The 25,736-nt window shown below is 41.8% G+C and overlaps 1 protein-coding gene across 1 annotated transcript; it reads right to left on the reverse strand.

The window, feature by feature from the left end:
- Window positions 1-3,596: 3,596 nt before the first annotated feature.
- LOC143989121 (adhesion G-protein coupled receptor F3-like) lies at window positions 3,597-22,245 on the reverse strand. Its single transcript, XM_077489146.1, has 5 exons — window positions 20,892-22,245; window positions 17,785-17,826; window positions 13,351-13,404; window positions 6,691-6,729; window positions 3,597-5,366 (listed from the first exon to the last, which is right to left on the reverse strand). The coding sequence occupies exons 1-4, from the start codon at window positions 22,131-22,133 to the stop codon at window positions 6,706-6,708; spliced, it is 1,362 nt and encodes a 453-aa protein (XP_077345272.1). The 5' UTR covers window positions 22,134-22,245; the 3' UTR covers window positions 3,597-5,366; window positions 6,691-6,705.
- Window positions 22,246-25,736: the final 3,491 nt, after the last annotated feature.

Consider the following 25,736-nt stretch of genomic DNA (forward strand, 5'->3'; position numbering starts at 1 on the left):
CCTCTCTCTTCTCCCCTTCCCCTCTCTCCTCTTCCTCTGTTCTTCCCTTCCCTCCCTGTGCCCTCTCCCCTTTCTCCCCCAACTCTCCTTCTGACCTTCTCTTTCTCCCTTCACTCTCCACTCCTCCTGCTCCTCTCCTCTCTCTCCCCCCTCTGTCTCCTCTCTCTCTCCCAATCACCTTTCTCCTCTCCTCTCCCTTCCCCAGTCCTCCACAGTAGATAATGAAATAGCGGTTATACAGTAACTGTTTCCTATTGTATTCAAATCTAACAAAAAAAAACTATTTTTTTTTCTTGATATACACCTTAACCACTTCCCACCTTGCCTCGATGCCCCTTTAACTGGGTCTTTACGTCAGGGGGGGGGGGGGCAGGATGGACTTCCTGATCACATGACCACTGTGATTTGCTGGCACAGTTCAATAATTATAAACATAAAGCACCACTTGAAAACCTATGCCTGAGTAACCCTACAATTAAGCTCCTTGCTGAGCGAAACGCGTTGAGGTGTGTGCATCTTGGATGGACTGATCTTTTAGTTGAAAAAATTATGAAAAAATGGATATCAGGCACTTTCTACAGTGAGTCATTCTTTCTCTTCTTTTGGAGCTGCCAAAGAGTCAATTGTAGAAGCCTACAACTGTAATGAACCGGCTCCTGTCATCGGTGAGAGCAGGGGGAGTAGACATGTGCAATTTGTTTCGGTCCAAATACAAATTCAGACAAATTTTTCGTTATTCGGATATTCGGATGTATCCGAATCACTGAATAAAATAGCAATGAATAGTAAGAAAATTTGTTAAAATTAGTTTAGCTTATTAATTTTCTAACGAATGCCACATTTTCAGAACGATTGGCATTCATATTGGTCGAAAAATGATCAACCAATTTGAATCTTGTGTGAAAAATAGCCGGCTGCTGTGTCCTTAACAATCGATGACTCATCAGCTGTCAGCGGGCTTCCCCACTGACAGCTGAAATTAAATTAAATTTAAGGAAAACTAAACAAATTCTGAAACGACAATAAACGAATTCCGTAACTAACTAAATAACTCAGAGAACCCCTTGTATTAGGGGTGGCCCGTCCATTAAGATCTTCCTAGATGGGGTAAGTGCGGGGGGGGACGACTTGCTAGAAACCCCCCCAAAAGAAAAAAAAAACACCAGCCGCCACTGCCTTGTATACCCCTTTGACAGCTCCCTCGTTCGTAAGCGCATAGTTCAAAAGTCTTAATGAACCCTTTGTAGACCACTGTGAAATCTTACTTTCTGATGCTGCGTACACACGGTTGGAATTTTGGCCAGCAAAAGACCGATGAGAGCTTTTCGTCGGGAAAATGAGACCGTGTGTATGCTCCATCAGAATTTTGCTGGCTGAATTTCCGCCAGCAAAAGATTCAGAGCAGGTTCTCAATTTTTCAGACGGAAAAAGTTTCTATCGCAAATTTACGATCGTGTGTATGCAATTCCGACGCGAAAAAACTCACGCATGCTCAGATTCAACTACGAGATGGAAGCTATTGGCTACTGGCTATTGAACTTCCTTTTTCTAGTCCTGTCGTACATGTTGTACATCACTGCGTTCTTGACGGTCGGAATTGGTGTGACCCTGTGTATACATACCATGTGTATGCTTGAGCGAAATCCCGTCGGAATTCTGTCTGGAAAACCATCAGAGCTTTTTCTGACCAAAATTCCGATTGTGTGTACGCGGCATTATAGATCGCAAGGAAACCACCATTCCTCAATCACATAAATATATTGTAATTCAATACATTTTCCTATAAAAATGATATAAAAATACTTACGTATAACATAATAAAGTACAGTAGAATCAGAATGAACCAAGAAAGACGAATAGCTGCACTCCCCCACGATGCAAAAATTGGCTTTATTGTTCACACTTGATAAAAACAACAAAACATAGGCAGGGGGCAAGAAAGGCTGACGCGATTCACACGGGTTTCATACTTTATCAAAACCACAGTTGAATCAGACAAGTGAAATACAACTTCTCAATACATGGACGTTAATCGAATTCACTCCTCAATGCAAGGCCCCCACTAAACGTCCTCCTGGAAAACTACATTTTTATTGTTGATTATAATAAAAACAAATATGAAATGAAAACAAGAAATCAAAATGAAAAATTTAATTAAAAGAAACAGAAAACATTTAACTTCAATTTAAATGTAAATAACCAAAAGCCCCTGCACATGTGGACTACATCAAGTGTCATGAGAAAGAAATAATAAATCAAATCAAAAATGGAACGAAAGGAAGGAAATTTGTTCTAAATTTCCGTTTATGGTTCATTGCCTTTGGGATTTGGGTGTTAAGATCCAATATACATCTCCCTCCTCAAGGGTTTATCTAAAATTTCAGTGACCTGGACCCTCAAAGATTCCGTGGCCATGATGGACCAAAAAATGCTTGGCCACATTCGTATTCTTATGTGTATTCATTTTAGGCAGGTGATCCCAAGTGGTCACATAATCTTCTGGTGGTCGTTCTGATGTACTGTTTTTTTGCAAATCACACAGGATGTAACATATAGATAAGAGGGCTGTCAAAGTGGTATACAAGGGGTTTGAGTACTCTATGTTTGTATCTGACAGCATCTAAATGCCAGTAACCTGCACTGAAAAAAACTGAACTATTTCCTGCAGATAGTTGTGGTTTGTTGAGTTTAGGTGCGTCAGCATTTTTTTCTCATTGCCCCATTCTTGGGGGGATGTTATACCCCAGGCACCTCTGCTTCCACTGTGTTGGTAGTTTTCTGAACAAGAGATAGAGCTGTGTAATTGAAAAGGAGTGCAGAGTAAAGCTGGTGCCTACCATTGCGTGTCTGCTTGAAAGGAGAAGATTAAGGGCCGGTTCACAGGTTTAGCTGCAGATAGTTGACCCTGGATGCAGCACTTTTCCCTCTTTTCCTCAACGCAGCTAAACTGTCTGCAATTTAACATCACTAATCATTATGTATGAATGACATGATTACTTTGCATTTTAGAAAAATGTTCTAAATGCAGCTAAACTTTGAAATTTAGACATCCATGCGAATGTAGCCTAAAAGTTTGTTTGCTGATATTCTTTCATTGTATCCATTTGTTTACTATTGTAGTACCCTCCCAGTTAGACGTCTAGGTCAATTTGGTTTTTGGCTCCTTCTATTACTAGGAGATCAATGATTGTTTTGTCTGGTCTGTTCAGGGCTTCACAGGCTGTGAGTTTAATTACTTACCGTTGCATCTAGAAGACGTTTCTGGAGTTTAGGGAGGAAGAATACCAAATAACCAGCCTGAATTTTGAGCAGGGCCTAGCCAATCCCTGGGGAGGTTTACACAGCAGGTGACTGGGATGCTGTTAAATAGCCTGGTGCTCTGAGGAGATTGTCTTTTTCCTGATGAGGGAATGGATCTGTGAGCTGAAAGGAGTGGGGTGGCGGGGGGGGGGGGGGGGGCTTGCTTTCTGGGAGACATTTGGACTGGACGTTTGACTACTGTTCCAGAGGCTGCAGCTATGAACTGGTCTTGTTCCAGGATATTGTGGCTAGAACCTCTTTATTTGTGCTCCAACCTACTTCATGGTCTCCAACTGTAAACTGTAGACTGTTCCTGACTACCTTTGCTTGTGCTCAAACCTAATTCATGGTCTCCAGCCATAAACCTGTAGACTGTTCCAGACTACTTTACTTGTGCTCAAACCTACTTCATGGTCCCCAGTCTTGAACCTGTAGACTGTTCCAGACTACCTTTACTTGTGCTCAAACCTACTTCATGGTCCCCAGCCCTGAACCTGTAGACTGTTCCAGACTACCTTTACTTGTGCTCAAACCTACTTTATGGTCCCCAGCCCTGAACCTGTAGACTGTTCCAGACTACCTTTACTTGTGCTCAAACCTACTTTATGGTCCCCAGCCATAAACCAACAGACTTTATTAGGTTACTTTGTGATAAAGCAAGGAAGCAGAAACCCTTCTAGTATATTAATGTGCTTTTACTAAACAAGAATGCTGTAAATACAAACTACCTACAATTGTAGGAATACAATAAAAGACATATAGAGTATTAAAAATATACATACATGCATACGCTATGTAACCTTTCCAGGAAATGACGATTGGCAATGGTCTGTATGTGATAAAGATACACTATAAACGTACTCAACTTCGGTTATAGTTCACGATTTCCGTAACAAACAGGACTCCGGACTATTTCAAGCAATTACAGAAAACAAGGTTCTCTCGTAGTGTAGATTTAGTTTCATCCCCAGGTGAAGTCCCTTCTTTGTTCTTGTGAAGTCTCCTCTGGCACAGATCTTCCTTAGTGTCATGGACCCCCTCTCCCCCAGTGCCTCTCTCCCATTCTTATCCTAGTTCCTTCCATTCGCTATCATTGAGGAATCTCTGAATGGTCATAACCATATCTTTCTCATGAAAAGCAAAATTTTTTTTTTTGGTTGAGAGGCCTTCCATCAGGATGATTCACCCTTTCCATTTGTCATGTTTACCATTATTACTGAGTAACGGAACAGGAGTAGGAGCCTTCCAATGGGGACATGCATATATTCCTTCACCTTGGAAGGATTTCCTCCCACTTCCTGTTGTGTCTCTGGGACAGGAAATGAAAGGAAATCCCCCCAATTTGCCCACAGAGGTGACAGCTTCCTGGCAGGCTCACACATGTGGGTTGGGATCCTAGTCCATACACGCCCAAGCTCATCTCTACTTACTATGAATATACAGCATCTTGTCTACTGGTTTCTGCTGCCTTCCAATAAAATCTAAAGTTCTCTGCCCCCCCATATGCCCCCATGGTGGTGATCTTCTGGTGCTGATGGAGTTAATATCAGTGGCTGCACCTATGACAAGCACTCATCAAGTACCAACTTTGCCAGCTTTTCTTCCCTTTCTTCATTCATAGAAGTCATACTATTGGTTCCTATATTGCAAATTGCTCTATAAATGGAGGATGGTTGGATGAATCAAAGGTCTTTCTCCTTCATTCATAGAAGTCGTATTATCGGCTCCCACAAAGGGCACTCTATGAATGAAGGATGGATGAATGAATGAATGAAAGGTCCTCCTCCATTCATAGAGTGTTTTTTTTATTGTGAGAAGTGATAGTATGACTTCTATGAACAGAGGAGGGGGAAGAAAGGGAGGTATAGTTGGCACTTGAGTGCCTGTCCTAGCTTACTACAAATGGCAGCGGCAGCACCCGACAGCCAATGGAAACATCGGCTGGGGTGCTGCGATCACTGGATTCCAGGACAGGTAAGTGTCCTAATATTATATTATGTTTGCTGGGGGGGTGGAACTCCTCTTTAAGGATGGAGCCATGTTCCATATATCCACATTTCTGAACACTGTAAAAAAAGAGAAAATTAAAATCTTATACAGATCACAAATCAATCTGAAATTATCTTGTTCGCTGGGATTAAAATTATACTAGACAATAGTTTATAATATGGTGACATACAAAGACATTGTCATGTAATAATCTACAAAAAAAATGCAGCAGGACTGACAACATAGTTACATAGGATGAAAAAATACACAAGTCCATCTAATTCAACCAAAAATAAAATAAAAATACAATCCCATATACACAATTCTATACCCACAGTTGATCCAGAGGAAGGTAAAAAAAAAAAAACAGCAAAGCATGATCCAATTTGCTATAGCAGGGGAAAAAATTCCTTCTTGATCCCCCGAGAGGCAATTGGAATTTCCCTGAATCAACTTTACCTATAAATGTTAGTACCCAGTTATTTTATGTACATTTAGGAAAGATTCCAGGCCTTTTTTAAAGCAATCTACTGAGCTTGCTAGAACCACCTCTTGAGGGAGTGTATTCCACATTTTCACAGCTCTTACTGTGAAGAAACCTTTCCGTATTTGAAGATTAAACTTTTTTTTCCTTTAGATGTAAAGAGTGCCCCCTTGTCCTCTGTGATGTCCTTAAAGTGAATAACTCAACCATATGTTCACTATAAGGACCACTTATGTATTTGTACATATTGATCTTAATCTCCTCTTCTCAAGAGGGAATAGACTCAGTTCCTCCAATCTTTACTCATAGCTGAGCTCCTCCTCCTTGCCTCTTATCAGTTTGGTTGCCCTTCTCTACACTTTCTCCAGTTCTCAGATATCCTTTTTGAGAACTGGTGCCCAAAACTGAACGGCATATTCCAGATGAGGTCTTACTAATGATTTGAACAGGGGCAAAATTATATCTCTCTCTCTGGAGTCCATACCTCTCCTAATACAAGAAAGGACTTTGCTCGCTTTGGAAACTGCAGCTTGGCATTGCATGTTATGATTGAGCTTATGATATACCAAAACCCCCAGATCCTTCTCCACTATGGATTCCCCCTGTTGTACTCCCCCTAGTATGTATGATGCAAGCATTTTCTTGGCCCTCAAGTGCATAACTTTACATTTATCAACATTAAACCTCATTTGCCACTTAGTTGCCCAATTAGACAGTGCATTGAGGTCGGCCACAACACCCAGATGTGTCTGTTGTGGCAGCAGAAGTGAGACTCCAAGATGAGCGGGGACATAGTCAGGAACTAGGCTGGGGAAAGCTCTACACCGGACATCCAATAATATACAGGAAACCAGCAGAGACCAGTTCAGAGTCCACCAAAATACCACTTATTGGTGGGTAACCCTTTGTCCTCTTACCATCAGGCGTGGTCTTCAGTAGGAACTGACAGTTGTCGCCTACAGATAAGAAAAAGAGAATTAAAACTATGCAATTCTACATGGAAATATACAAGCATCTTGGGAAATTCAAACTCAAAAGTCTACATTCCATTCTGTGTTTCAGACAACCACAATAAAGTGAACCACTGTATAATAATGGTCCAAACACCAAGAGCGGCCAACTAAAAACAACCATTTTGGCTGGTCTGCCTTCCCAAGTGTGACACCGGAAATTCAGAACTAAACTCAGGAAGCATCAAGATTTGCATATAACTTCACCTGGATCTTCTTAGCATTTTGGCATGAAGGCAATTTCTGTATTATAATTAGTTATATTATTATAATATTTATGTAGTTTTATACTACATTATATGTATTATATTATATACTTTTTTCTATTTATTTATTGCAATTTTTTTTATATTTTATATATATAGTTTATATATATATATATATATATATATATATATATATATATATATATATATATATATATATATATATATATACACATATATAGCTTCTAAAAAAAATTAAAGGAGCACTTTGATAACACATCAGATCTCAAAGGGGAAAAATATCACGCTGGATATCTATACTGATATGGACTGGGTAATGTGTTAGGAACAAAAGGATGCCACATCGTTTGATGGAAATAAAAATGATCAACCTACAGAGGGCTTAATTCAGAGACACCCTGAAAATCAAAGTTAAACAATGTTGCAGCAAGCTAGTCTATTTTGCTGAAATTTCATTTGTATGGCCCCCACGTGTTTGTATGCATGCCTGGCAATGCCGGGGCTTGCTTCTAATGAGACAATGGATGGTGTCCTGGGATATTTCCTCCCAGATCTGGACCAGGGCATCACTGAACTCCTGAACAGACTGAGGTGCAACCTGGCAGCGTCGGATGAACTAAAACATAATGTCCCAGAGGTGTTCCATTGGATTTAGGTCAAGCGAGTGTGGGGGCCATTCAATGGTATCAATTCCTTCATCCTCCAGGAACTGGCTGCCTACTCTCGCTACATGAGGCCGGGCATTGTTGTGTGCCAGGAGGAACCCAGGACCAGCTGGACCAGCGTAGGGTCTGAAAAATGACCCAAGGATTTCATCCCGATACTTAATGGGAGTCAGGGTGCCATTGTCTAGCCTGTAGAGGTCTGTGCATCCCTCCATGGATGTGCCTCCCCAGACATCACTGACCCACCACCAAACCAGTGATGCTGAATGATGTCGCAGGCAGCATAACTTTCTCCACAGCTTCAATGGCAAATGCCAATTGAGCTCCACAGTGTCGGGTAGTGAGCACAGGGCCTACTAGAGGACGTCGGGCCCTCAGGCAGCTCTCATGAAGTCTTTTTCTGACCAGATGTTTGATCAGAGACATTCACACCAGTGGCCTGCTGGAGGTCATTTTGTAGAGCTCTGCCAGTGCTCATCCTGTTCCTCCATGCGCAAAGGAGCAGATACCGGCACTGCTGATGGGTTAAGGACCTTCTACGGCCCTGTCTAGCTCTCCTATAGTAACTGTCTGTCTCTTGAAATCTCCTCCATGCTCTTGAGACTGTCCTGGGAGACACAGCAAACCTTCTGGCAATGGCACGTATTGATGTGCCATCAGGAGCGGACTGACAACTCATGAGTCCCCCGGGCAATAGGAGATTATGGGGCCCCCAGGCAGTCAGAGATTATGGGGCCACACAGTATACAAAAACACACACATACAGTATACAATACATGTACACACATTATACACAGACATGTTTATATTGGCTGAGAAGGTACTGGAGAGGTGGGGTAGCTATAATCTCTGGATTTTTAGACCAAAAAGATGTCAGTAAGGGGCATTTCAGAGACAGATGTAAAAAAAACACAGATTTTTACATACTGTCCCTGGTTTTACTGAGGCTGGCAACCCTGATGGGGCCCCCTAGTGGCCTTGGGCCCTCGGGCAGTGCCCGAGTGGCTGAATGGTCAGTCCGCCCCTGTGTGCCATCCTGCAGGCGTTGGACTGCCTGTGCAACCTCTATAGGGTCCAGGTATCGCCTCATGCTATCAGTAAGGGCACTGACCCTAGCTAAATGCGAAACTAGTTTTGGAGGTTGTCTCATTGTGGCCCCTCTAGTGCACCCATTAGTTAATTTCAATAACACCAAAGCAGATGAAACGAATTAACAACCCCCTCTGCTACTTAACTGACCAGATCAATATCCCAGGAGTTTAGTTGCTATACTCTGATTAAAAAGTGTTCCTTTATTGCTTTTGAGCTGTGTATATACAGTATACAGCATATATATATATATATATATATATATATATATATATATATATATATATATATATATACATATATATATATATATATATATATATATACACATATATACACAGTATCTCACAAAAGTGAGTGCATCCCTCACATTTTTGTAACTATTTTATTATATCTTTTCATGTGACAACACTGAAGAAATGACACTTTGCTATAATGTAAAGTATTGAGTGTACAGCTTGTATAACAGTGTAAATTTGCTGTCCCCTCAAGTTAACTCAACACACAGCCATTAATGTGTAAACCACTGGCAGCAAAAGTGCTTACACTCCTAAGTAAAAATGTCCAAATTAGCCATTTTCCCTCCCCGGTGTCATGTGACTCGTTAGTGTTACAAGGTCTCAGGTGTGAATGGGAAGCAGGTGTGTCAAATTTGGTGTTATTGCTCTCGCTCTCTTCTCATGCTGGTCACTGGAAGTTCAACATGGCACCTCATGGCAAAGAACTCTCTGAGGATCTTAAAAAAAATTTTTTTGCTCTACATAAAGATGGCCTAGGCTATAAGAAGATTGCCAAGACCCTGAAACTAACTGAGCTGCAGCACGGTGGCCAAGACCATACAGAGATTTAACAGGACAGTTTCCACTCAGAACAGGCCTCACCATGCTCGACCAAAGAAGTTGAGTGCACATGCTCAGCATCATATCCAGAGGTTGTCTTTGAGAAATAGACACATGAGTGCTGCCAGCATTGCTGCAGAGGTTAAAGGGGTGGTGGTCAGCCTGCCAGTGCTCAGACCATACGCTGCCCACTGCATCAAATTGGTCTGTATGGCTGTCGTACCAGAAGGATGATGCTCAAGAAAGCCCGCAAACAGTTTGCTGAAGAGAAGCAGACTAAGGACATGGATTACTGGGACCAAGATAAACATATTTGGTTCAGATGGTGTCAAGTATGTGTGGGGGCTACCAGGTGAGGTGTACAAAGAAAAGTGTGTTTGCCTACAGTCAAGCATGGTAGTGGGCATCCTCAAATGGAAGGTGGAGGAGCGTAGGTCTCTAACATTACCCAGCTCCGTGATGTCATCATTGAGGAGTGGAAGAATGGAAGAGAACTCCAGCGGCAACCTGTGAAGCTCTGGTGAACTCCATGCCCAAGAGCAGTGGCGGCTGGTGCTCCAAATTTTTGGGGGGTGCAAACAAACTGAAAAATTCAGAAAAAAAAAACCGATCAATTGCAGCCTCACTGCACCATCAATCGCAGCCACTGTACCATCAATCGGAGCCAATGTGCCATCAAACGCAGCCACTGTGCCCCATAAAATGCAGCCACTGTGCCTATCAATTTGCGCCACTGTGCGCATCAAATGCAGCCACTGTGCCCATCAAATGCAGCCACTGTGCCCATCAAATGCAGCCAATGTGCCCATCAATTGCCGCCACTGTGCCCACCAATTGCTCACACTGTGCCCCATCAAACCCAGCCACTGTACCATATTAAATGCTGCCAGTGTGCCCCCCGCCGGCCCGCCGTCTGCACTTACCAGTCTCGGTGGGACAGCTCCTTGATGTCTTCTCCCCTCTTCTCTTCCCGTCCTCTGCTATGATTGGACGCCTGGCGACCAATCACAGCGCCTGTAGTTTTAGCCAATTAGGTGACGGGTAACAGATCCGAACACCTGATTGGCGGAGAGGCGGCTTAGTTTTAGGAAAGTGAATATTCATTTACTTTCTAATACACAGCCAGGTCACCATTTTTGATGCCTATTAGAGCCTATGGCTCTAATCAGGTGATTCAAAACAACCCCTCACCGCTATAATTCAGGTGCCCTGCGCCCGAAAAGGGGCCAGGCACCTGAATAGGGGGTGGCAGCGGCAGCCATAGATAGATTCATGCAATGGTGCTAGAGGGGGTGGCAGAAGAGAGGGGGTGGCACCCGTGCACCCTAATGGATGCACCGCCACTGCCCAAGAGGATTAAGGCAGTGCTGGAAAATAATGGTGGCCACACAAAATATTGACACTTTGGGACCAATTTGGACATTTTTACTTAGTACTCACTTTTGTTGCCAGTGGTTTAGACATTAATGGCTGTGTGTTGAGCTATTTTGAGGGGACAGCAAATTTACACTGTTATACAAGCTGTACACTCACTACTTTGTAGCAAAGAGTAATTTCTTCAGTGTTGTCACATGGAAAGATATAACATAATTATAGTATTATAGTATCTATTATATTTTTTTTCTGTTGCATTATATTATGGATTATTTGTTATGGTATGTGTTATATTATATTTTTAATATTATATTATCTTTTGTATTATGGATGATCTTTTTTTCTGTTATAATCTGGATTTTAAAATGATTATATTATATTTGTATATTGTATATTTATCATATATTATTGATTTAAGCCAGTTTTAAGACAGTTTTCCCTGGCTTTGACAAGACAACACTTCCTTGTATGGAATAAACAAGCACACAGGAGATTGGTAAAAATACTCCACAGAGGTAAACTTTCTCCTTTTCAGCCCTTCCCCCGTGTTGAGTCGAGCATCCTTTAGCCAATAGATGGAATATAGACAAATGTATTCCTTCTTCCATTCTCTCCCTCATAAGAAAAAGTTATCCAGAGATACGGATTAGTTTGATCCCCTACTTCTTTAGGATTCTCCACCCATGCATACGCTTTCAGTGGTTTATAAGGTCCTCTTCTCCAAGATTCAACATGCACTCCTGGAGTACACAACCAAATGGGCCACAGACCTTGGCACTTAGTTGTTGGATAATGACTGTAAGAAATCTTTCACGTCGCTTATCCCCACAAGCGACCAACTTTAAACCGCTCACTAGGTGGTACTGGTACCCTACTTTGCTTCATAGGATTTATCCAATGGTCTTTGACCGCTGTTGGCACTGACATATGGGTACTAGTTTCTTACTACACATTGGGTGGGAATGTCCGCCCATTCAAGCTTTCTGGGATATTGTTTTACGCATCTACACTACTGTCATGGATAGGGCTGTCGTTAACATGCCTAAAGTGGTTCTGCTCTCCGTTCTACCTGGTTCGTTCAACTGTGGTATCCTATGACACTACTTGACTGCCATTCAGTTGGTTATTCCCCGCCATTGGTGACCGACACGTGTCCTGACTCTCTCAGAGTGAGTAGAGGAGATGGATCCCATTGAACGCATGGAGTCACTTCTGGCACAAAAATTGTGTACGCGCGAACATTGCCACCAGACTTGGCAACATGTTTAGAATGTGGAATGTGTATAGAGAATCCTACAAGACCTTCTTTTCGGGTAATGTCTATTTTGTCTACCCTTCTTGGTGGATCTTTATTGGGTTCCTTCCTTTGGCCAGTGTTGCCTTCCCCTTCCTTCTCCCCCTTTCCCATCTTCCATCTTTTTCACTACCCCCCCCCCCCCCTCTTTTTTGTTTAGTTTTGTACTATGGATCAGGGTGGCCAGTTAATGCATGATATTCTCATCCTTTCTTTTAGATATAGAAGCTGCAATAATGTGTTGATCTTTTAGGCCAGGTATATGCAATTAGCGGACCTCTAGCTGTTGCAGAACTACAAGTCCCATGAGGCATAGCAAGACTCTGACAGCCACAAGCATGAAACCCAGAGGGAGAGGCATGATGGGACTTGTAGTTTTGTAACAGCTGGAGGTCCGCTAATTGCATATCCCTGTTCTAGGCAGTGTATCATTTGTGTGATGGGGCACCACCTTTGCACTGGTTTATCATCTGTGATCTGCACTTATGTTTGTTCCATTATGCCTTAAGCTTATTGCCCTCAATGTCTGGATATTTAGGATTATATACCACCCCATCCGGCCCAAAGATGTGTACCTACATTTATTTATTTTCTTTGCATATTATTTATACTTTTTTCAGTTTTTTTTTATTGTACATTGTGGATGTATTCCCTTTGTCCTTTTCACATTTTTTTAGGGAACATTTAGTTTCTCTTGTATTGATGTAAAACTTCAATAAACTTAGATTGAACAATACTTTGTTTTATTTCCCCTAGGTTTATATACCCTAATTTACCTTTGATAGTTGTATGGACTGATCTCCTATACCTGCGTTAGTAAGAGATGTGTGATTAATTACTATTCTGAATGTATTCTATTCATGAATATGGTTAATGTATTTTGGAGAACGTATCTCTTTACTTAGGTTTTGAAAATTTTAACTAAGTCAGTCTTTTGTATTTGCTTGAAACTCAATAAAAACGTATTGATCAAAAAAAAAAAAACAGATTAAACTCAAATAAAAACCTACCTGTGTTAGGCCAGCTTTATATTTGATTTAAACTGTCCATATCAGTTGACGATATTAAAAATGACTTACAGTGCTGCTGAAGATCGAGGTCTTATATATCCGTTTCTTCACCATATCCATCACCTGCAACAATAAAATAGGTTTTCTATTAATACCTTAAATATGCTTGCTTTTATCATGTAGGTATATGGGCAGCATAGTGGCTAAATGGTTAGCATTTCCATCTAGCAGCACTAGGGTCATTGGTGCAAATCCCAACCTTGGCACTACCTGCATGGGGTTTGCATGTTCTCCCTATGTCTGCTTGGGTTTCCTCCGGGAATTCCAGTTGCCTCCCACACTCCAAAGACTAGCTGGTCAGTTAATTGGCTCCTGTCTAAATTGTCCATAGTATGTGTATGTATGAATGTGAGTTAGAGACCTTCGATCGTAAGTTCCTTGGGGTAGGGGCTGATGTGAATGTCAGTGCTATATGAATACCAATAGGGATGAGCTTCGAGTTCGAGTCGAACTCATGTTCGACTCGAACATTGCCTGTTCGCCTGTTCAACGAACAGTGAACAATTTGGGCTGTTCACGGCAAATTCGAAAAGCCGGGAACACCCTATACAAGTCTATGGGAGAAATCTAACGTGCTAATTTTAAAGGGTAATATGCAGGTTACTGTCCTAAAAAGTGTTTTGGGACCTGGGTCCTGCCCCAGGGGACATGCATCAATGCAAAAAAAAGTTTTAAAAACGGCCGTTAATTAAAGTGTAATATTCCTTTAAATGTGGTACCTGGGGGGTGTCTGTAGTATGCCTGTGAAGGGGCGCATGTTTCTGGTGCTTAGAACTGCCCCTGCACAAAGTGTCATTTGTGCAGGAGAAAAAGTCTTTTAAAATCACTTGCGGCTATATTGTCGGCTCCCGTAATACAGAGAACACTCAATGAGTGTTCTCTGTATTAGCCGACAATTCATTCATTCATTGATAAAAAAAAAAAAAAAAAGCGTGGGGGTTCCCCTAAATTCAATTACCAGGCCCTTCAGGTCTGATATGGATATTAAGGGGAACCCCGTGTCAAAAAAAAAAAAAATTACGTGGGGGGTCCCCCTAAATATCAATACCAGACCCTTCAAGTCTGGTATGGATATTAAGGGGAACCCCTCATCAAATTAAAAAAAAAAATTACGTGGGGGTCCCCCTAAAAATCCATGCCAGACCTGGCCGGCCTCAGGAAAAGAGGGGGGACAAGAGAGCGGCCCCCCCTCCCTCCTGAACCGTACCAGGCCACATGCCCTCAACATTGGGAGGATGCTTTGGGGGTCTGTGACCCCTCAAAGCACCATGTCCCCATGTTGATGGGGACAAGGGCCTCATCCCCACAACCACCGGTTGTGGGGGTCTGCGAGTGGGGGGCTTATCAGAATCTGGACCCTGAATCTTATCAGAATGATGTACCTGCGTTACATCAGAGAGGGCGGTGTCACCCATACGGTGTCTCCGGAGTGGAGACAGAAGACGGATGTATGGACAGCTCTGGACTGAGAGATCCCCCGTCGCTGGATATGATCATCCATCGCTGGATAGCAAGAGTGGATTACCACCGCTGGAATCTTTTTTTTATTTTATTTTTATTTTTTTATAAAGGAATTTTTCAAAAGTGTGTTTGTCTTATTTAACAATTTTTACACTTTCTTTGTGAAATGGTAGGGGTATTTTTGTACCCCCTTACCATTTCAAACAGGGAGGGGGGCGGAATCTGGGGGTTCCCTTGTTAAAGGGGGCATCCAGATTCTGATAAGCCCCCCGCCCGCAGACCCCCACAACCACCGCTCAGGGTTGTGGGGATGAGGCCCTTGTCCTCATCAACATGGGGACAAGGTGCTTTGAGGGGTCACAGATCCCCAAAGCATCCTCCCAATGTTGAGGGCATGTGGCCTGGTATGGTTCAGGAAGGAGGGGGGCTGCTCTCTCACCCCCCCTCTTTTCCTGCGGCCGGCCAGGTTGCGTGCTCGGATAAAGGGTCTGGTATGAATTTTTAGGGGGACCCCCACGTCAATTTTTTTTTTAATTTGATGCGGGGTTCCCCTTAATATCCATAGCAGACCTGAAGGGCCTGGTAGTTGAATTTAGGGGAACCCCCACGCTATTTTAAAAATTTTTTTATCAATGAATGAATGAATGAATTGTCGGCTAATACAGAGAACACTCATTGAGTGTTCTCTGTATTACGGGGAGCCGACAATTTAGCCGCAAGTGATTTTAAAAGACTTTTTTTCCTGCACAAATGACACTTTGTGCAGGGACAGTTCTAAGCACCAGAAACATGCGTCCCTTCACAGGCATACTATAGACACCCCCCAGGTACCACATTTAAAGGAATATTACACTTTTATTGTTTCACTTTAATCATTATTAAAATCACTGCTCCTGAAAAAACTGCCGTTTTTAAAACTTTTTTTTGCATTGATCCATGTCCCCTGGGGCAGGACCCAGGTCCCCAAACATTTTTTAGGACAGTAACTTGCATATTAGCCTTTAAAATTAGCACTTTAGATTGTGAACGTTCGAGTCCCATAGACTTTAATAGGGTTCTAAAGTTCACACAAAGTTTAGGTCTGTTCGCAGGTTCTGGTGCGAACCGAACAGGGGGGTGTTCGGCTCATCCCTAAATACCAATATTAAATAAAATAATGGAGTTATCCATAGCTAACCTCATTCATCTAGTTCTGAATCATGATTGTATTATTACATCATCATAATAGATGTTAAAGTGTAGAAGTAGAGGGAGCCCTTGATAGCAGTAAAAACCTGACAGGGGTTATAATTCTTCCAAAGATTAACCAAAACGAAGAGAAAATAGTTTGACTAATGTCCCATACACACGGTCAGACATTCCGACCACAAAATCCGTTGGATTTTTTCAGACGGATTTTGGCCGAAATTTGTCTTGCATACACACGGTCGCATAAAGTTTTCAGAAAATCCAATCATTCAGAACGAGGTGACGTACAAATCATACGATGGGACTACGTAGAGGCCAGTAGCCAATAGCTTTCGTCTCCAAATTTTTTCTGAGCATGCGTGTGTGTCGGAATTCACTACACACGATCGGAAAAAGTTAGATCGGATTTTGTTGTGGGAAAATTTTAGATCCAGCTCTCAAGCTTTTTCCGTCGGAAATTCTGACAGAAAAAGTCCGAAAGAGCCCACACATGATCGGATTTTCCGACAACATAATCCGATCGGACTTTTCAGTCGGAATTTTCAACCGTGTGTATGGGGCATTACAATTCGTGTGGAATCACGGACAGTATTAAGAGAATGGGTATGTCCAATGTGAAATTAGCTAGTTCATTGCAATTGGATGCATGCCAAAAAAGTGCTGATTATCTCCTATCAGGACTATTTTCTTTTTTTTCATCAAAGGACCCCTTCATAGTTTATTTTCTTGTTTCACTGCAAGCTGTAAGTCTCCCAACATTCTTACAGACCTGTGATTTGTAAGGGCTTTAGTCACTATGGGTAACTAGGTTTTGTACTGATGACTTGACACAAGGCCTTACACATGTGCCACATAATTCTGGAGTACATACCATTAAAGGGGGGGGGGAGCAGAGGAGAAAGCTTGGGGGGCTCTGAGAACCAAGCGATCAGCGGTGTTTGATTGCTGGGTTCTCAGTCATAGAGGTGACGGGGGACAGATGTAACATCGGACCAATGCTGCATCCACCTAGGTAAGTATGATTCTTGATAAAAAGCCAAATCCCATACTTCTCTTTTAAGTGGGCTTTGCCTCCAGTCACCAAGGAGGGCTGAAGCACCCACACAAGTCTGGACTTGGGGGATACAGTATGAAAGTATTAAAGTGGCTGTAAACTCTTACAATTCTTATGCCCCGTACACACGATCGGACTTTCCGACAACAAAGCGGTGGAATTTTGATCAAAGGTTGTGGCTCCAACTTGTCTTGCATACACACGTTCACACAAATTTTGGCCAACAATTACAAACGTGGGAACGTGATGACGTACAAGACGTACGACTTCCAAGAAAATGGAAGTTCAATAGCCTGTGCGGCTCCTTCTGCTTGATTCTGAGCATGCGTGAACTTTTGTGCGTCAGACTTGTGTGCACACGATCTGAAATTCCTGCACTAGACGAGAGAATAGCTGAGTGTAATCTCAGACTCATCCCCTTCTACACAGAATTATAGGGAAATATGCACAGCTGAGTATGTCAAACTCATGCTAGGTGCTGGATTGCCAGGATGGCTTCATGTCGAGAAGTGACTCATGCAAATAGAAAAGGGAAGAGAGATCAAAGAGTAACCACACAACAAGGTGCTTTGGATTGATGCTAATACACACTATAGAGGAATAGGTCTAGTATATTTAAGAGGTAAAGTATTCACTTAATGTCGGTGATCCGAGAGGGATAAGCTACTCTTAAGTGGCCACAGATTCAGATTTTACGACTCCAAGCATATATGATAATCATTAAATGTGAGGTCACATACCTTTTTATCGAGCAGGCAGCCAAAGATAAAAATGAAAAACCCCTGTAAAATTAGAGGAAAGGTTGTTAAAAAATAATGCAGTCACACTTCAACCCCATGACTCTTTATTCTGAATGAAAGTGGCCTCATCTTACTTTATCTCCAGAAGGGTATCAAAGGTTTGTCCATTCAAGGTGAGCATTTACTTCTTGCCCCTGTTTGACACTATTCATTTTTCTCACCCCACTCTCGGTCTCACTATTCATTTTTCTCACCCCGTTTGGCCCCCCAGTTGCCAATCACTTTATGACCAGTTGATGTAACTATTTTAGCTCTTGTTCTGCTTTCTCCTCTGTTACCAACAAGTGTAAAAATCCATCATTCAATTTATTCCACTCGATGCTTACTCTACCCTGTGACCAGCCACGGTAAACGTTTGTCATACCCACAGAGCTCGGTCCTCTTGTTGCTCACTACTCCCTGCGACCAAAAGTGTGCCTTCCACAGGCCAAAATGTAAGGAGGCACTTCATCACTAACCACCAATGTGACATGGTATTAACGTTGACTTTTGATGTAATGTTGACCAACGTAAGGGGGCTTTCATTAGGGACAACTACTCTATATGTCATGCTGTTTATTACATACTCTAAACCACTTTGCATTGTATGCTGTATGTTACATACTCTACACATACTCTACACAGCTGCATCAGACATACTCTGGCTGCCACACCCTGTGCACCCTTGGTGCCCAACCTTTATCACTTTTTTGTGCAGCTTTGTGGGCCCCTGCAGATACTAATCTGTGTTTTCCCTTTTGTCCTATTATAGTAGTCATTTCTAGCAGACTCATGTAATATTTCTCAGTCTATGACTGTCTTGTGAAGCATGTCCCAAGTTTCCATCAACTCCTATATCAGTGGTCTCCAAACTGCGGCCTGGAGGGCCAGATTCTCATCCACTGATACCAACAATGGGACATAATTCCCCCCATTGACACCAAGGATGGGCCACAATTAATCCCAATGACACCAATAATAGGGCACACTTCCTCTCAATGACATCAACGATGAGGCACAATTCCTTCCATTGACACAAACAATGGGGCACTATTTCTCCCACTAACACCATGGGGTATTGTTTCTTCTTACTGATGTTGGGACCTTTTCTACTCCCAATGGCCACAGTCCAGCCCCCTTTAAGTCTGAAGGACAGTAAACTGGTCCTTTATTTAGAAAGTTTGGAGACCCCTGTCCTATATCATGTTCACAGTCTCTGACAGTCTCCTGCAGCATGTCCACAGGCTCTGAACATCTCTTGTATCATGTCTAAAGTCTTTGACCATCTCTTTTACTTTTGACATAGTCTATGACTATATCCCGTTGTATATCCACTGTCTCTGATAAAAAAAACATTCACTGAATTTTATGTGTGGCCCTTTGATGATGTCAGGGGCCACACTTAAGGCCCCCATATCAAATTCAACATGCACTATATAGCATTCTCTGCTGACCGCTATACATTGTAGACAGTTTTGTCTGCTATGTACAGTAGACCATGATGCTCAGTACATTTGCAATTCACAAAGAGGGAGTGTTGGTTGTGGGGTGGTGGGGGTTGGGTGGCACAAGGTAGCAGGATATAGTATAACTCCATCCCTGTCATCGTATGGGTCATGGTCTTTCTCTGTCATCATATGGGCCATTGTCCCTCCATGTTATCATATCGATAATTGTCCCTCTCTGTCATCATATTGCTCCCCTAAATTCTCCTCCAAAACTTGCAGACCAGTAACTACCCTTCTTTGACTGACAGACATATTTTCACTTCCATGACCAGTTTCTTTCCTCTCCATCATCCCAACACATTGCAAATGACATCTCCTGCTCTTGTCCCACTCTTCTTGTTGACCCTTATGTGTGTTCTCACACAAAATACATCCCTCTACATTGCCAACATGGTCCAAGTCTTCTCCGATACAACCTTTTAGCACAGATCTTTGCAGAACAGGAAAGGCCCTCACAAACTCCACCATCATGAATATCATTAAATAGGCCTTGTTTCCTCTTCACAATCAGAGCTAAAGTGTATGAAAGACAATTTATTTTTAGTTCTGGATTAAATTAGGAAATGCTAAAACCTCTTTCAGGCTTCTGTTGCTGTCTGTGACCCCATTGGGGAGATTCAGCCTCTCTTTTGTCCTGGTGACCATTGTTTCCAGTAAAGAAAGTAATGGGAATTTTAGTGAAAGGGTGCCCCCATTTTGGAGAGAATCCTACTTCCTATTGTTTCCCTGGCACAGGAAGTGAAGGAAAATCCCCCTGAATGAGAGTTTACACATTTTTTAATAGTCATTAAATGACATCTATATTATTTAATGATCAAGCCCTTAACCTTATACTAACAGTGGTTTAGAATCCAGATTTTAGAATCTAAAGCCTCTAAAAAAAACTTTTGGAAATTATTTTATAATTTATCTTCAAAATTTCTATGTTCATTTTACAATGTTGAGCTTAAATCTGGACTGTTATATCAGATGTGTGCTTACAAGTGATTTCTATAAAGGCAATGTTGTCCTAATAATAGGTGTTTTTATTTCCTTTATACCGGTATATACCAAATTTTATTTGCTTTTGCAGGTGCTGATTGGCATTAAATGTTGCTGTGATGCCTGTTATTAACTAGTGTTCCCATCTCCTTCCCCAGCCCTTTTTTGCCTTTTTTCCATGTAATGGTTTGGGGGAAAAGCTATACTCCTGGCTTATGTGCATAACCTTACTATAACAATAATTGTACCCTTTAACTGCCGATTTTGCCATTCAGTCAAGATCTTTCTGCAATATGTCAATATCCTGCAAAGTTTTAAGAATAATTCATTATTTCATCCTTGAAAAATGTATCTGAAAAAAAACTAGGCCCAACAGCGACTCCATAGAATATTTTAGTCTGAGTTAGAATTTGGAGTTTTGAAAAATTCATAATGCAGTTCAGAACTCTAATTGCCTATAACATCATTATAGAATGTGGAAGCATTTGCTGCAACTGTTAGTAAATAGGATGTATTGGGTAATTCACTAATTGGTCAGCTGCAAAAATTCACTAACTTGCCTATCTATTCATCACTTACTTGGAGTGGGTTGAGCAAGACGAAGAGATAATGTAAAGCTATTACACTCCCATCAGACAGTAAAGGGATGCCAACAGCCCAGGTCAATCCAAACTGTGGGGTGCAGAATAAAATGGCCTTCAAAAGCTTCTTAATAACTTCCTCATCCTCACTGTTGCCTTCAGAAATGGATGGTCTGAGTAGCTTACGGATCACCACAAGAAGCACTAAGAAATTTCCAGAAATGGTAACAATGGTGGGTATAGTGAAAGCCATTGATGCCCCAGAGCCACTGCTGAGCCAACAAACATTGTCCTTATTGTAATCATTGGTAGGTGTGTAGTAAAGGAAGGTCCATACAGCTATCACACTTGGACATATATACCCTAGACCAATGGAAAGGCTCATAAATTCCTTCTTGGTTATGTGGTGGAATACAAACACCAAACGGCAGAATAAGAAGATACTTTGGACCAAGGTCCAACAAAAAAATGCCATCAGAGAAAAATGAGTACAGAAAGTTAACCCAGCACAAAGCCTTATGTGCTCTTGTGGTCTGACATAACTTGTGGCTATAAATGATAAATTACTTAGTAGCAGGAATATGGAGACATTGAGGATGGCCGTGTGTCGGTAGTAAGCTACAAGGTTCATTGGAACCCTCATTACATAAACCTGGAATGCAATACAAAGAAGAAGAGATGCTATAGAAATGGCAAGACCTGTGATTGTGATGTAGTCAAGTATGGGGGAGTTTAGTAGGCTTTCTGGTATGAATTTTGCCATCAACACAGAAAATGATGTAAGATGCTGGCAAACACAGCTGGTCACACCATCCACGACTTCAGTGGTGCACCCATCAGAAGACCAACTGTCCGTGGAAAAATTCCAAAATGCACATGTGGCTGTCTGGTCACAGTCTCTGCTGTTACATTGGAATCTCAAGTTGACATTAGGGTTGTTGTAGCTTTCATTTCCAAGCAACATGACATTAGTTAGGATGTTGCTGTCCACTCTAAGTGGACCCAGGTCTTTGTCATAGTTATCTGGAAATCCCAGGCTCAGTTGCCTGTAGGACAGTAAAAAAATGTTGACTAGACAAGAAGGATCAAAGTCTTGATTGCTGTCTTCTGCAGATAATGCAAGACTACCACATGGAAGTTTCAAGGCTGTCTGATTGGTCAAGTTACTGCAGGGAGCAACTAAACAGGTGAAGTCAATATTTTCTTTGGACACATTGAAAGATGAATTAGACATTACCATCCTTGATAAAATTCTCTCCAAACATTCCAAAAGTTGGGGACCAACGGCATTGTGGGAGCTGGAGACTGGACTCCAAGAAGACTCATTCAGAATATGGTTAGTGATATTGAGAATATCCTAAGAGGAAGAAAACAAAATGACTGAATTAGTTACTTTATTCATAATATAACACCCTCTACTGCCTAATTCTTTCTTGCTTTCAAATGTCATAATTCATTAACTCTCTGGGGAACTCTATTCCAGTGGTCCTTAGACAACTGATGGTCCACAAGAAACTTTTAGTGGTCCCCAGGGGTTCTGCTGCAAATCAACATTGTGGCAGATGTATACCGCCCAATGTTGTTTCCAGTGTTGTTCTCAATACGCGCTGACAGTCAATATTGTGGTACCCAATGCCTCCTCTGAAGTTCCAGGCTCCTGTGAACTCAGAGGGAGCTGCCGGGAGTAGTGCAGAGAGTGGGAGGTAAAGAAGGAAGGGACTTCCAATGGCAGCGCTGATCACAGACTGTGGAGGGAGTATGAAGTTGTAGCACATGGCTGGATAAGGAGGTGAGATCCAATGATGAGTCTGTGTGAGGCAGCAGCGTGATGCAGAGTGTAGGAGGGGGGAATCGGGGGGGGGGGGCAGAGAGGCAGAGCATTGTGTGTATAACGCGGCAGTGTGATCAAGGGGGAGGGGGGCAGAAAGCGGGAGTACTGTGTGTGTGTATAAGGCTCATAAAATTCATGTTAGTGGATTCAAAATTGTGAGTTTAGTGGTCCCTGTGGTCTGAAAGGTTGGCGACCATTGCTCTATTCCACAAAATGTTTTAAATAACACTGGGAAAACTTGCACCTACCAAGACAACATTACCAGCCTGTATATTCTTTGTTCTTGCTTTTTGTTACATTGTCTTTTTTGAATAGGGTAAATCTGCCTCTATATATAATTTAAACTTTAAATAAAGCCTTAGCTGTTACTGTGCATGAAGGTGACAGGCCCTCTTTGCATGTGAATGTGACAGCCGGGGTCTGGTCTGGGCAGCCTATGACTTGCAGGACTATCGTTAAAGAGAAATTGGTGGCAGTAGGCTCTTGCATGGGGCCAGGGCTAGCTTTAGAAAGTGTGGCATGTGGGGATGTTAGCATTGGTGCTACACTGGACATGTGTGCTCACCACAAGAGACTGACATGTGCCCACTTCTGTTCCACAGATTAAAGGAGAGCTACAGTATGTCTCAGCAATGGAAAAAGAAAGAGAGAGACCAAAGTTAAATTGTGCTTTAATATAGCCTAGCAAGCGTGTGGGGTCTGTCTGTATGTGAGAAGTGATCTCAAAGCGAGTGTGAAAGAGGACCTGGTGGATGGAGAGTGTGATGAGTCTGAAGCATTATAGGTGGAACTGCATACAGATGTGCGTAGTTCAAAGTTAATCATTGGAGTTTGTTATAGACCACCCAATGTTAATGAGGAGGTGGAGACTCAGCTCCTTGCACAGATAGAAAGGGCTGCAAGGGCTGGGACAGTGATAATAATGGGGGATTTTATGTACCCAGAAATTGACTGGTGTAATGGCACTGCTGGGACAGTTAAAGGGCAAAAATGTATAAACCTATTACAGGACAATTTTATGGTCCAGTTTGAGGTCCCAACTAGGAATGAAGCTCTGTTGGACCTGGTAATCTCAAACCATGCAGAACGTATTTCTAATTTTCAGATAAAGGAACACTTGGGTAGCAGTGACCATAAAATGATTTCATTTGATGTTAGCTGTATACAAAAATCACATATGGGAAAGATTAAAAGACTTAATTTCAAGAGAGCAAATTTTCCAAGGATGAGGGCTGCTCTCCAGGACTTAGACTAGAAGTGAATATCGGCATCAATGGGCACAAAACAGAAATGGGAATTGTTCGAAAAAGACTGTATGTGATCTCACTGCAAAGTATATTCCCATGGGCAATATGTTTAAAAGGCTAAAAATAAAACCTATGTGGCTCACGGCCAAAGTTAAAAAAGCTGCAAACTATAAGAAAAGAGCTTTTAAAAAATATAAAGATGAAGGAACACTAGTGTAATTTAAACGTTACAAAGAATATAACAGAGTATGTAAAAAGGAAGTCAAGGATGAAAAAATTCAAAACGAAAGACAGATTGCAAAAGATAGTAGGCCAAACCCCAAAAAATTCTTCAAATATAGTAATAGTAAAAAGGTAAAGTCTGAGCATGTAGGCCCTTTACAAAATAATCTGGAGTGGGTGACTGTGGACAAAGAGAAGGCTAATTTATTAAATACTTTCTTCAGCTCTGTGTATACAAAGGAGCATGGGGGAGCTCCTGTCCATAATGAGGGTGGTAGTGACACAGCCCCAAATTCACAATGGCTCAAAAGTGATATGGACCAGAAATATTAGGACAAAATAAAGGTGGATAAAGCACCTGGACCTGATGGCATCCACCCACGGATCCTAAAAGAATTGAGCTCTGTAATTTCAAAGCCATTGTATCTAATTTTTAGGGACTCATTAATGACAGGAATAGTACCACTGGATTGGCGCAGGGCCAATGTGGTGCCTATATTTAAAAAGAGAACAAAGTCTTTACCAAGTAACTATAGACCTGTTAGTTTAACTTCTATAGTTGGGAAGATACTGGAGGGATTAATAAAAGACCACATAGACGAGTTCTTGCAGGAAAAAAATATTTTAAGCAACAGACAACATGGATTCATGAAAGACAGGAGTTGTCAGACAAACCTGATTTCTTTTTATGAGGTGGTAACTAAAACCTTGGACAGAGGGGTGGCGGTGGACGTGGTATACTTGGATTTTGCAAAAGCGTTCAATACAGTTCCGCACACACGGCTCATGTGTAAGGTAAAGTCTACAGGTTTGGAAATATCAGTTTGTAAATGGATAGAGAATTGGCTAAAAGAAAGAATTCAGAGAGTAGTTATTAATGATTCTTACTCTGAATGGTCTAAGGTTATCAGTGGTGTACCCCAAGGTTCAGTGCTGGGCCCCTTACTTTTTAATAACTTTATAAATGATATTGGGTCTGGGATCAAAAGTAAAATTTCTGTCTTTGCAGATGACACCAAGATATGCAGTGGAATATCGTCCTTACAGGATGTCTCCAATTTACAAGCCGACCTCAATGCTCTGTCTAATTGGGTGACTAAGTGGCAGATGAGGTTTAATGTTGAGAAATGTAAAGTTATGCACTTGGGGGCTAAAAATATGCCTGCATCATACATGCTAGGGGGAGTACAACTGGGGGAATCCATAGTGGAGTAGGATCTGGGGGTTTTGGTAGATCATAAGCTCAATGATAGCATGCAATGCCAAGCTGTGATTTCCAAAGCGAGTATAGTCCTTTCTTGTAAAAACAAAGGATTCGCCCTGGGACTTTAAAAGAAGTGGGTATTGTTTCCGCCAGTAAACATAACAGTAGTAAATATAGTAAATGGTTTATTCAAATACAATTATTTACATGCATAAATAACACCAACAGTTGCCAATTAAAAAAGATACATAACAAGGAATATTGGTACATAAATGTAGTAGTAGTCATAGTACACTGGCATCATACTACCCAACTAGTTTCGCTCCCTGGGGAGGCATC

This window comes from Lithobates pipiens, unplaced genomic scaffold (assembly GCF_037356315.1).
Source record: "Lithobates pipiens isolate NorthernLeopardFrog02 unplaced genomic scaffold, aLitPip1_a1.2 Scaffold_18, whole genome shotgun sequence".
Taxonomy (NCBI): domain Eukaryota; kingdom Metazoa; phylum Chordata; class Amphibia; order Anura; family Ranidae; genus Lithobates; species Lithobates pipiens.

Bases quoted from the DNA above. Each gene is read 5' to 3' on its own strand.
- LOC143989121 (XM_077489146.1), bottom strand. From the start codon at position 22,133: ATGGTAATGTCTAATTCATCTTTCAATGTGTCCAAAGAAAATATTGAC. The intron at 17,827-20,891 runs GTAAGTGATGAA...CTAATTTTACAG, and splicing joins TCTTGCTCAACCCACTCCAA to GGGTTTTTCATTTTTATCTT. The intron at 13,405-17,784 runs GTATGTGACCTC...TTATTGTTGCAG, and splicing joins GCTGCCTGCTCGATAAAAAG to GTGATGGATATGGTGAAGAA.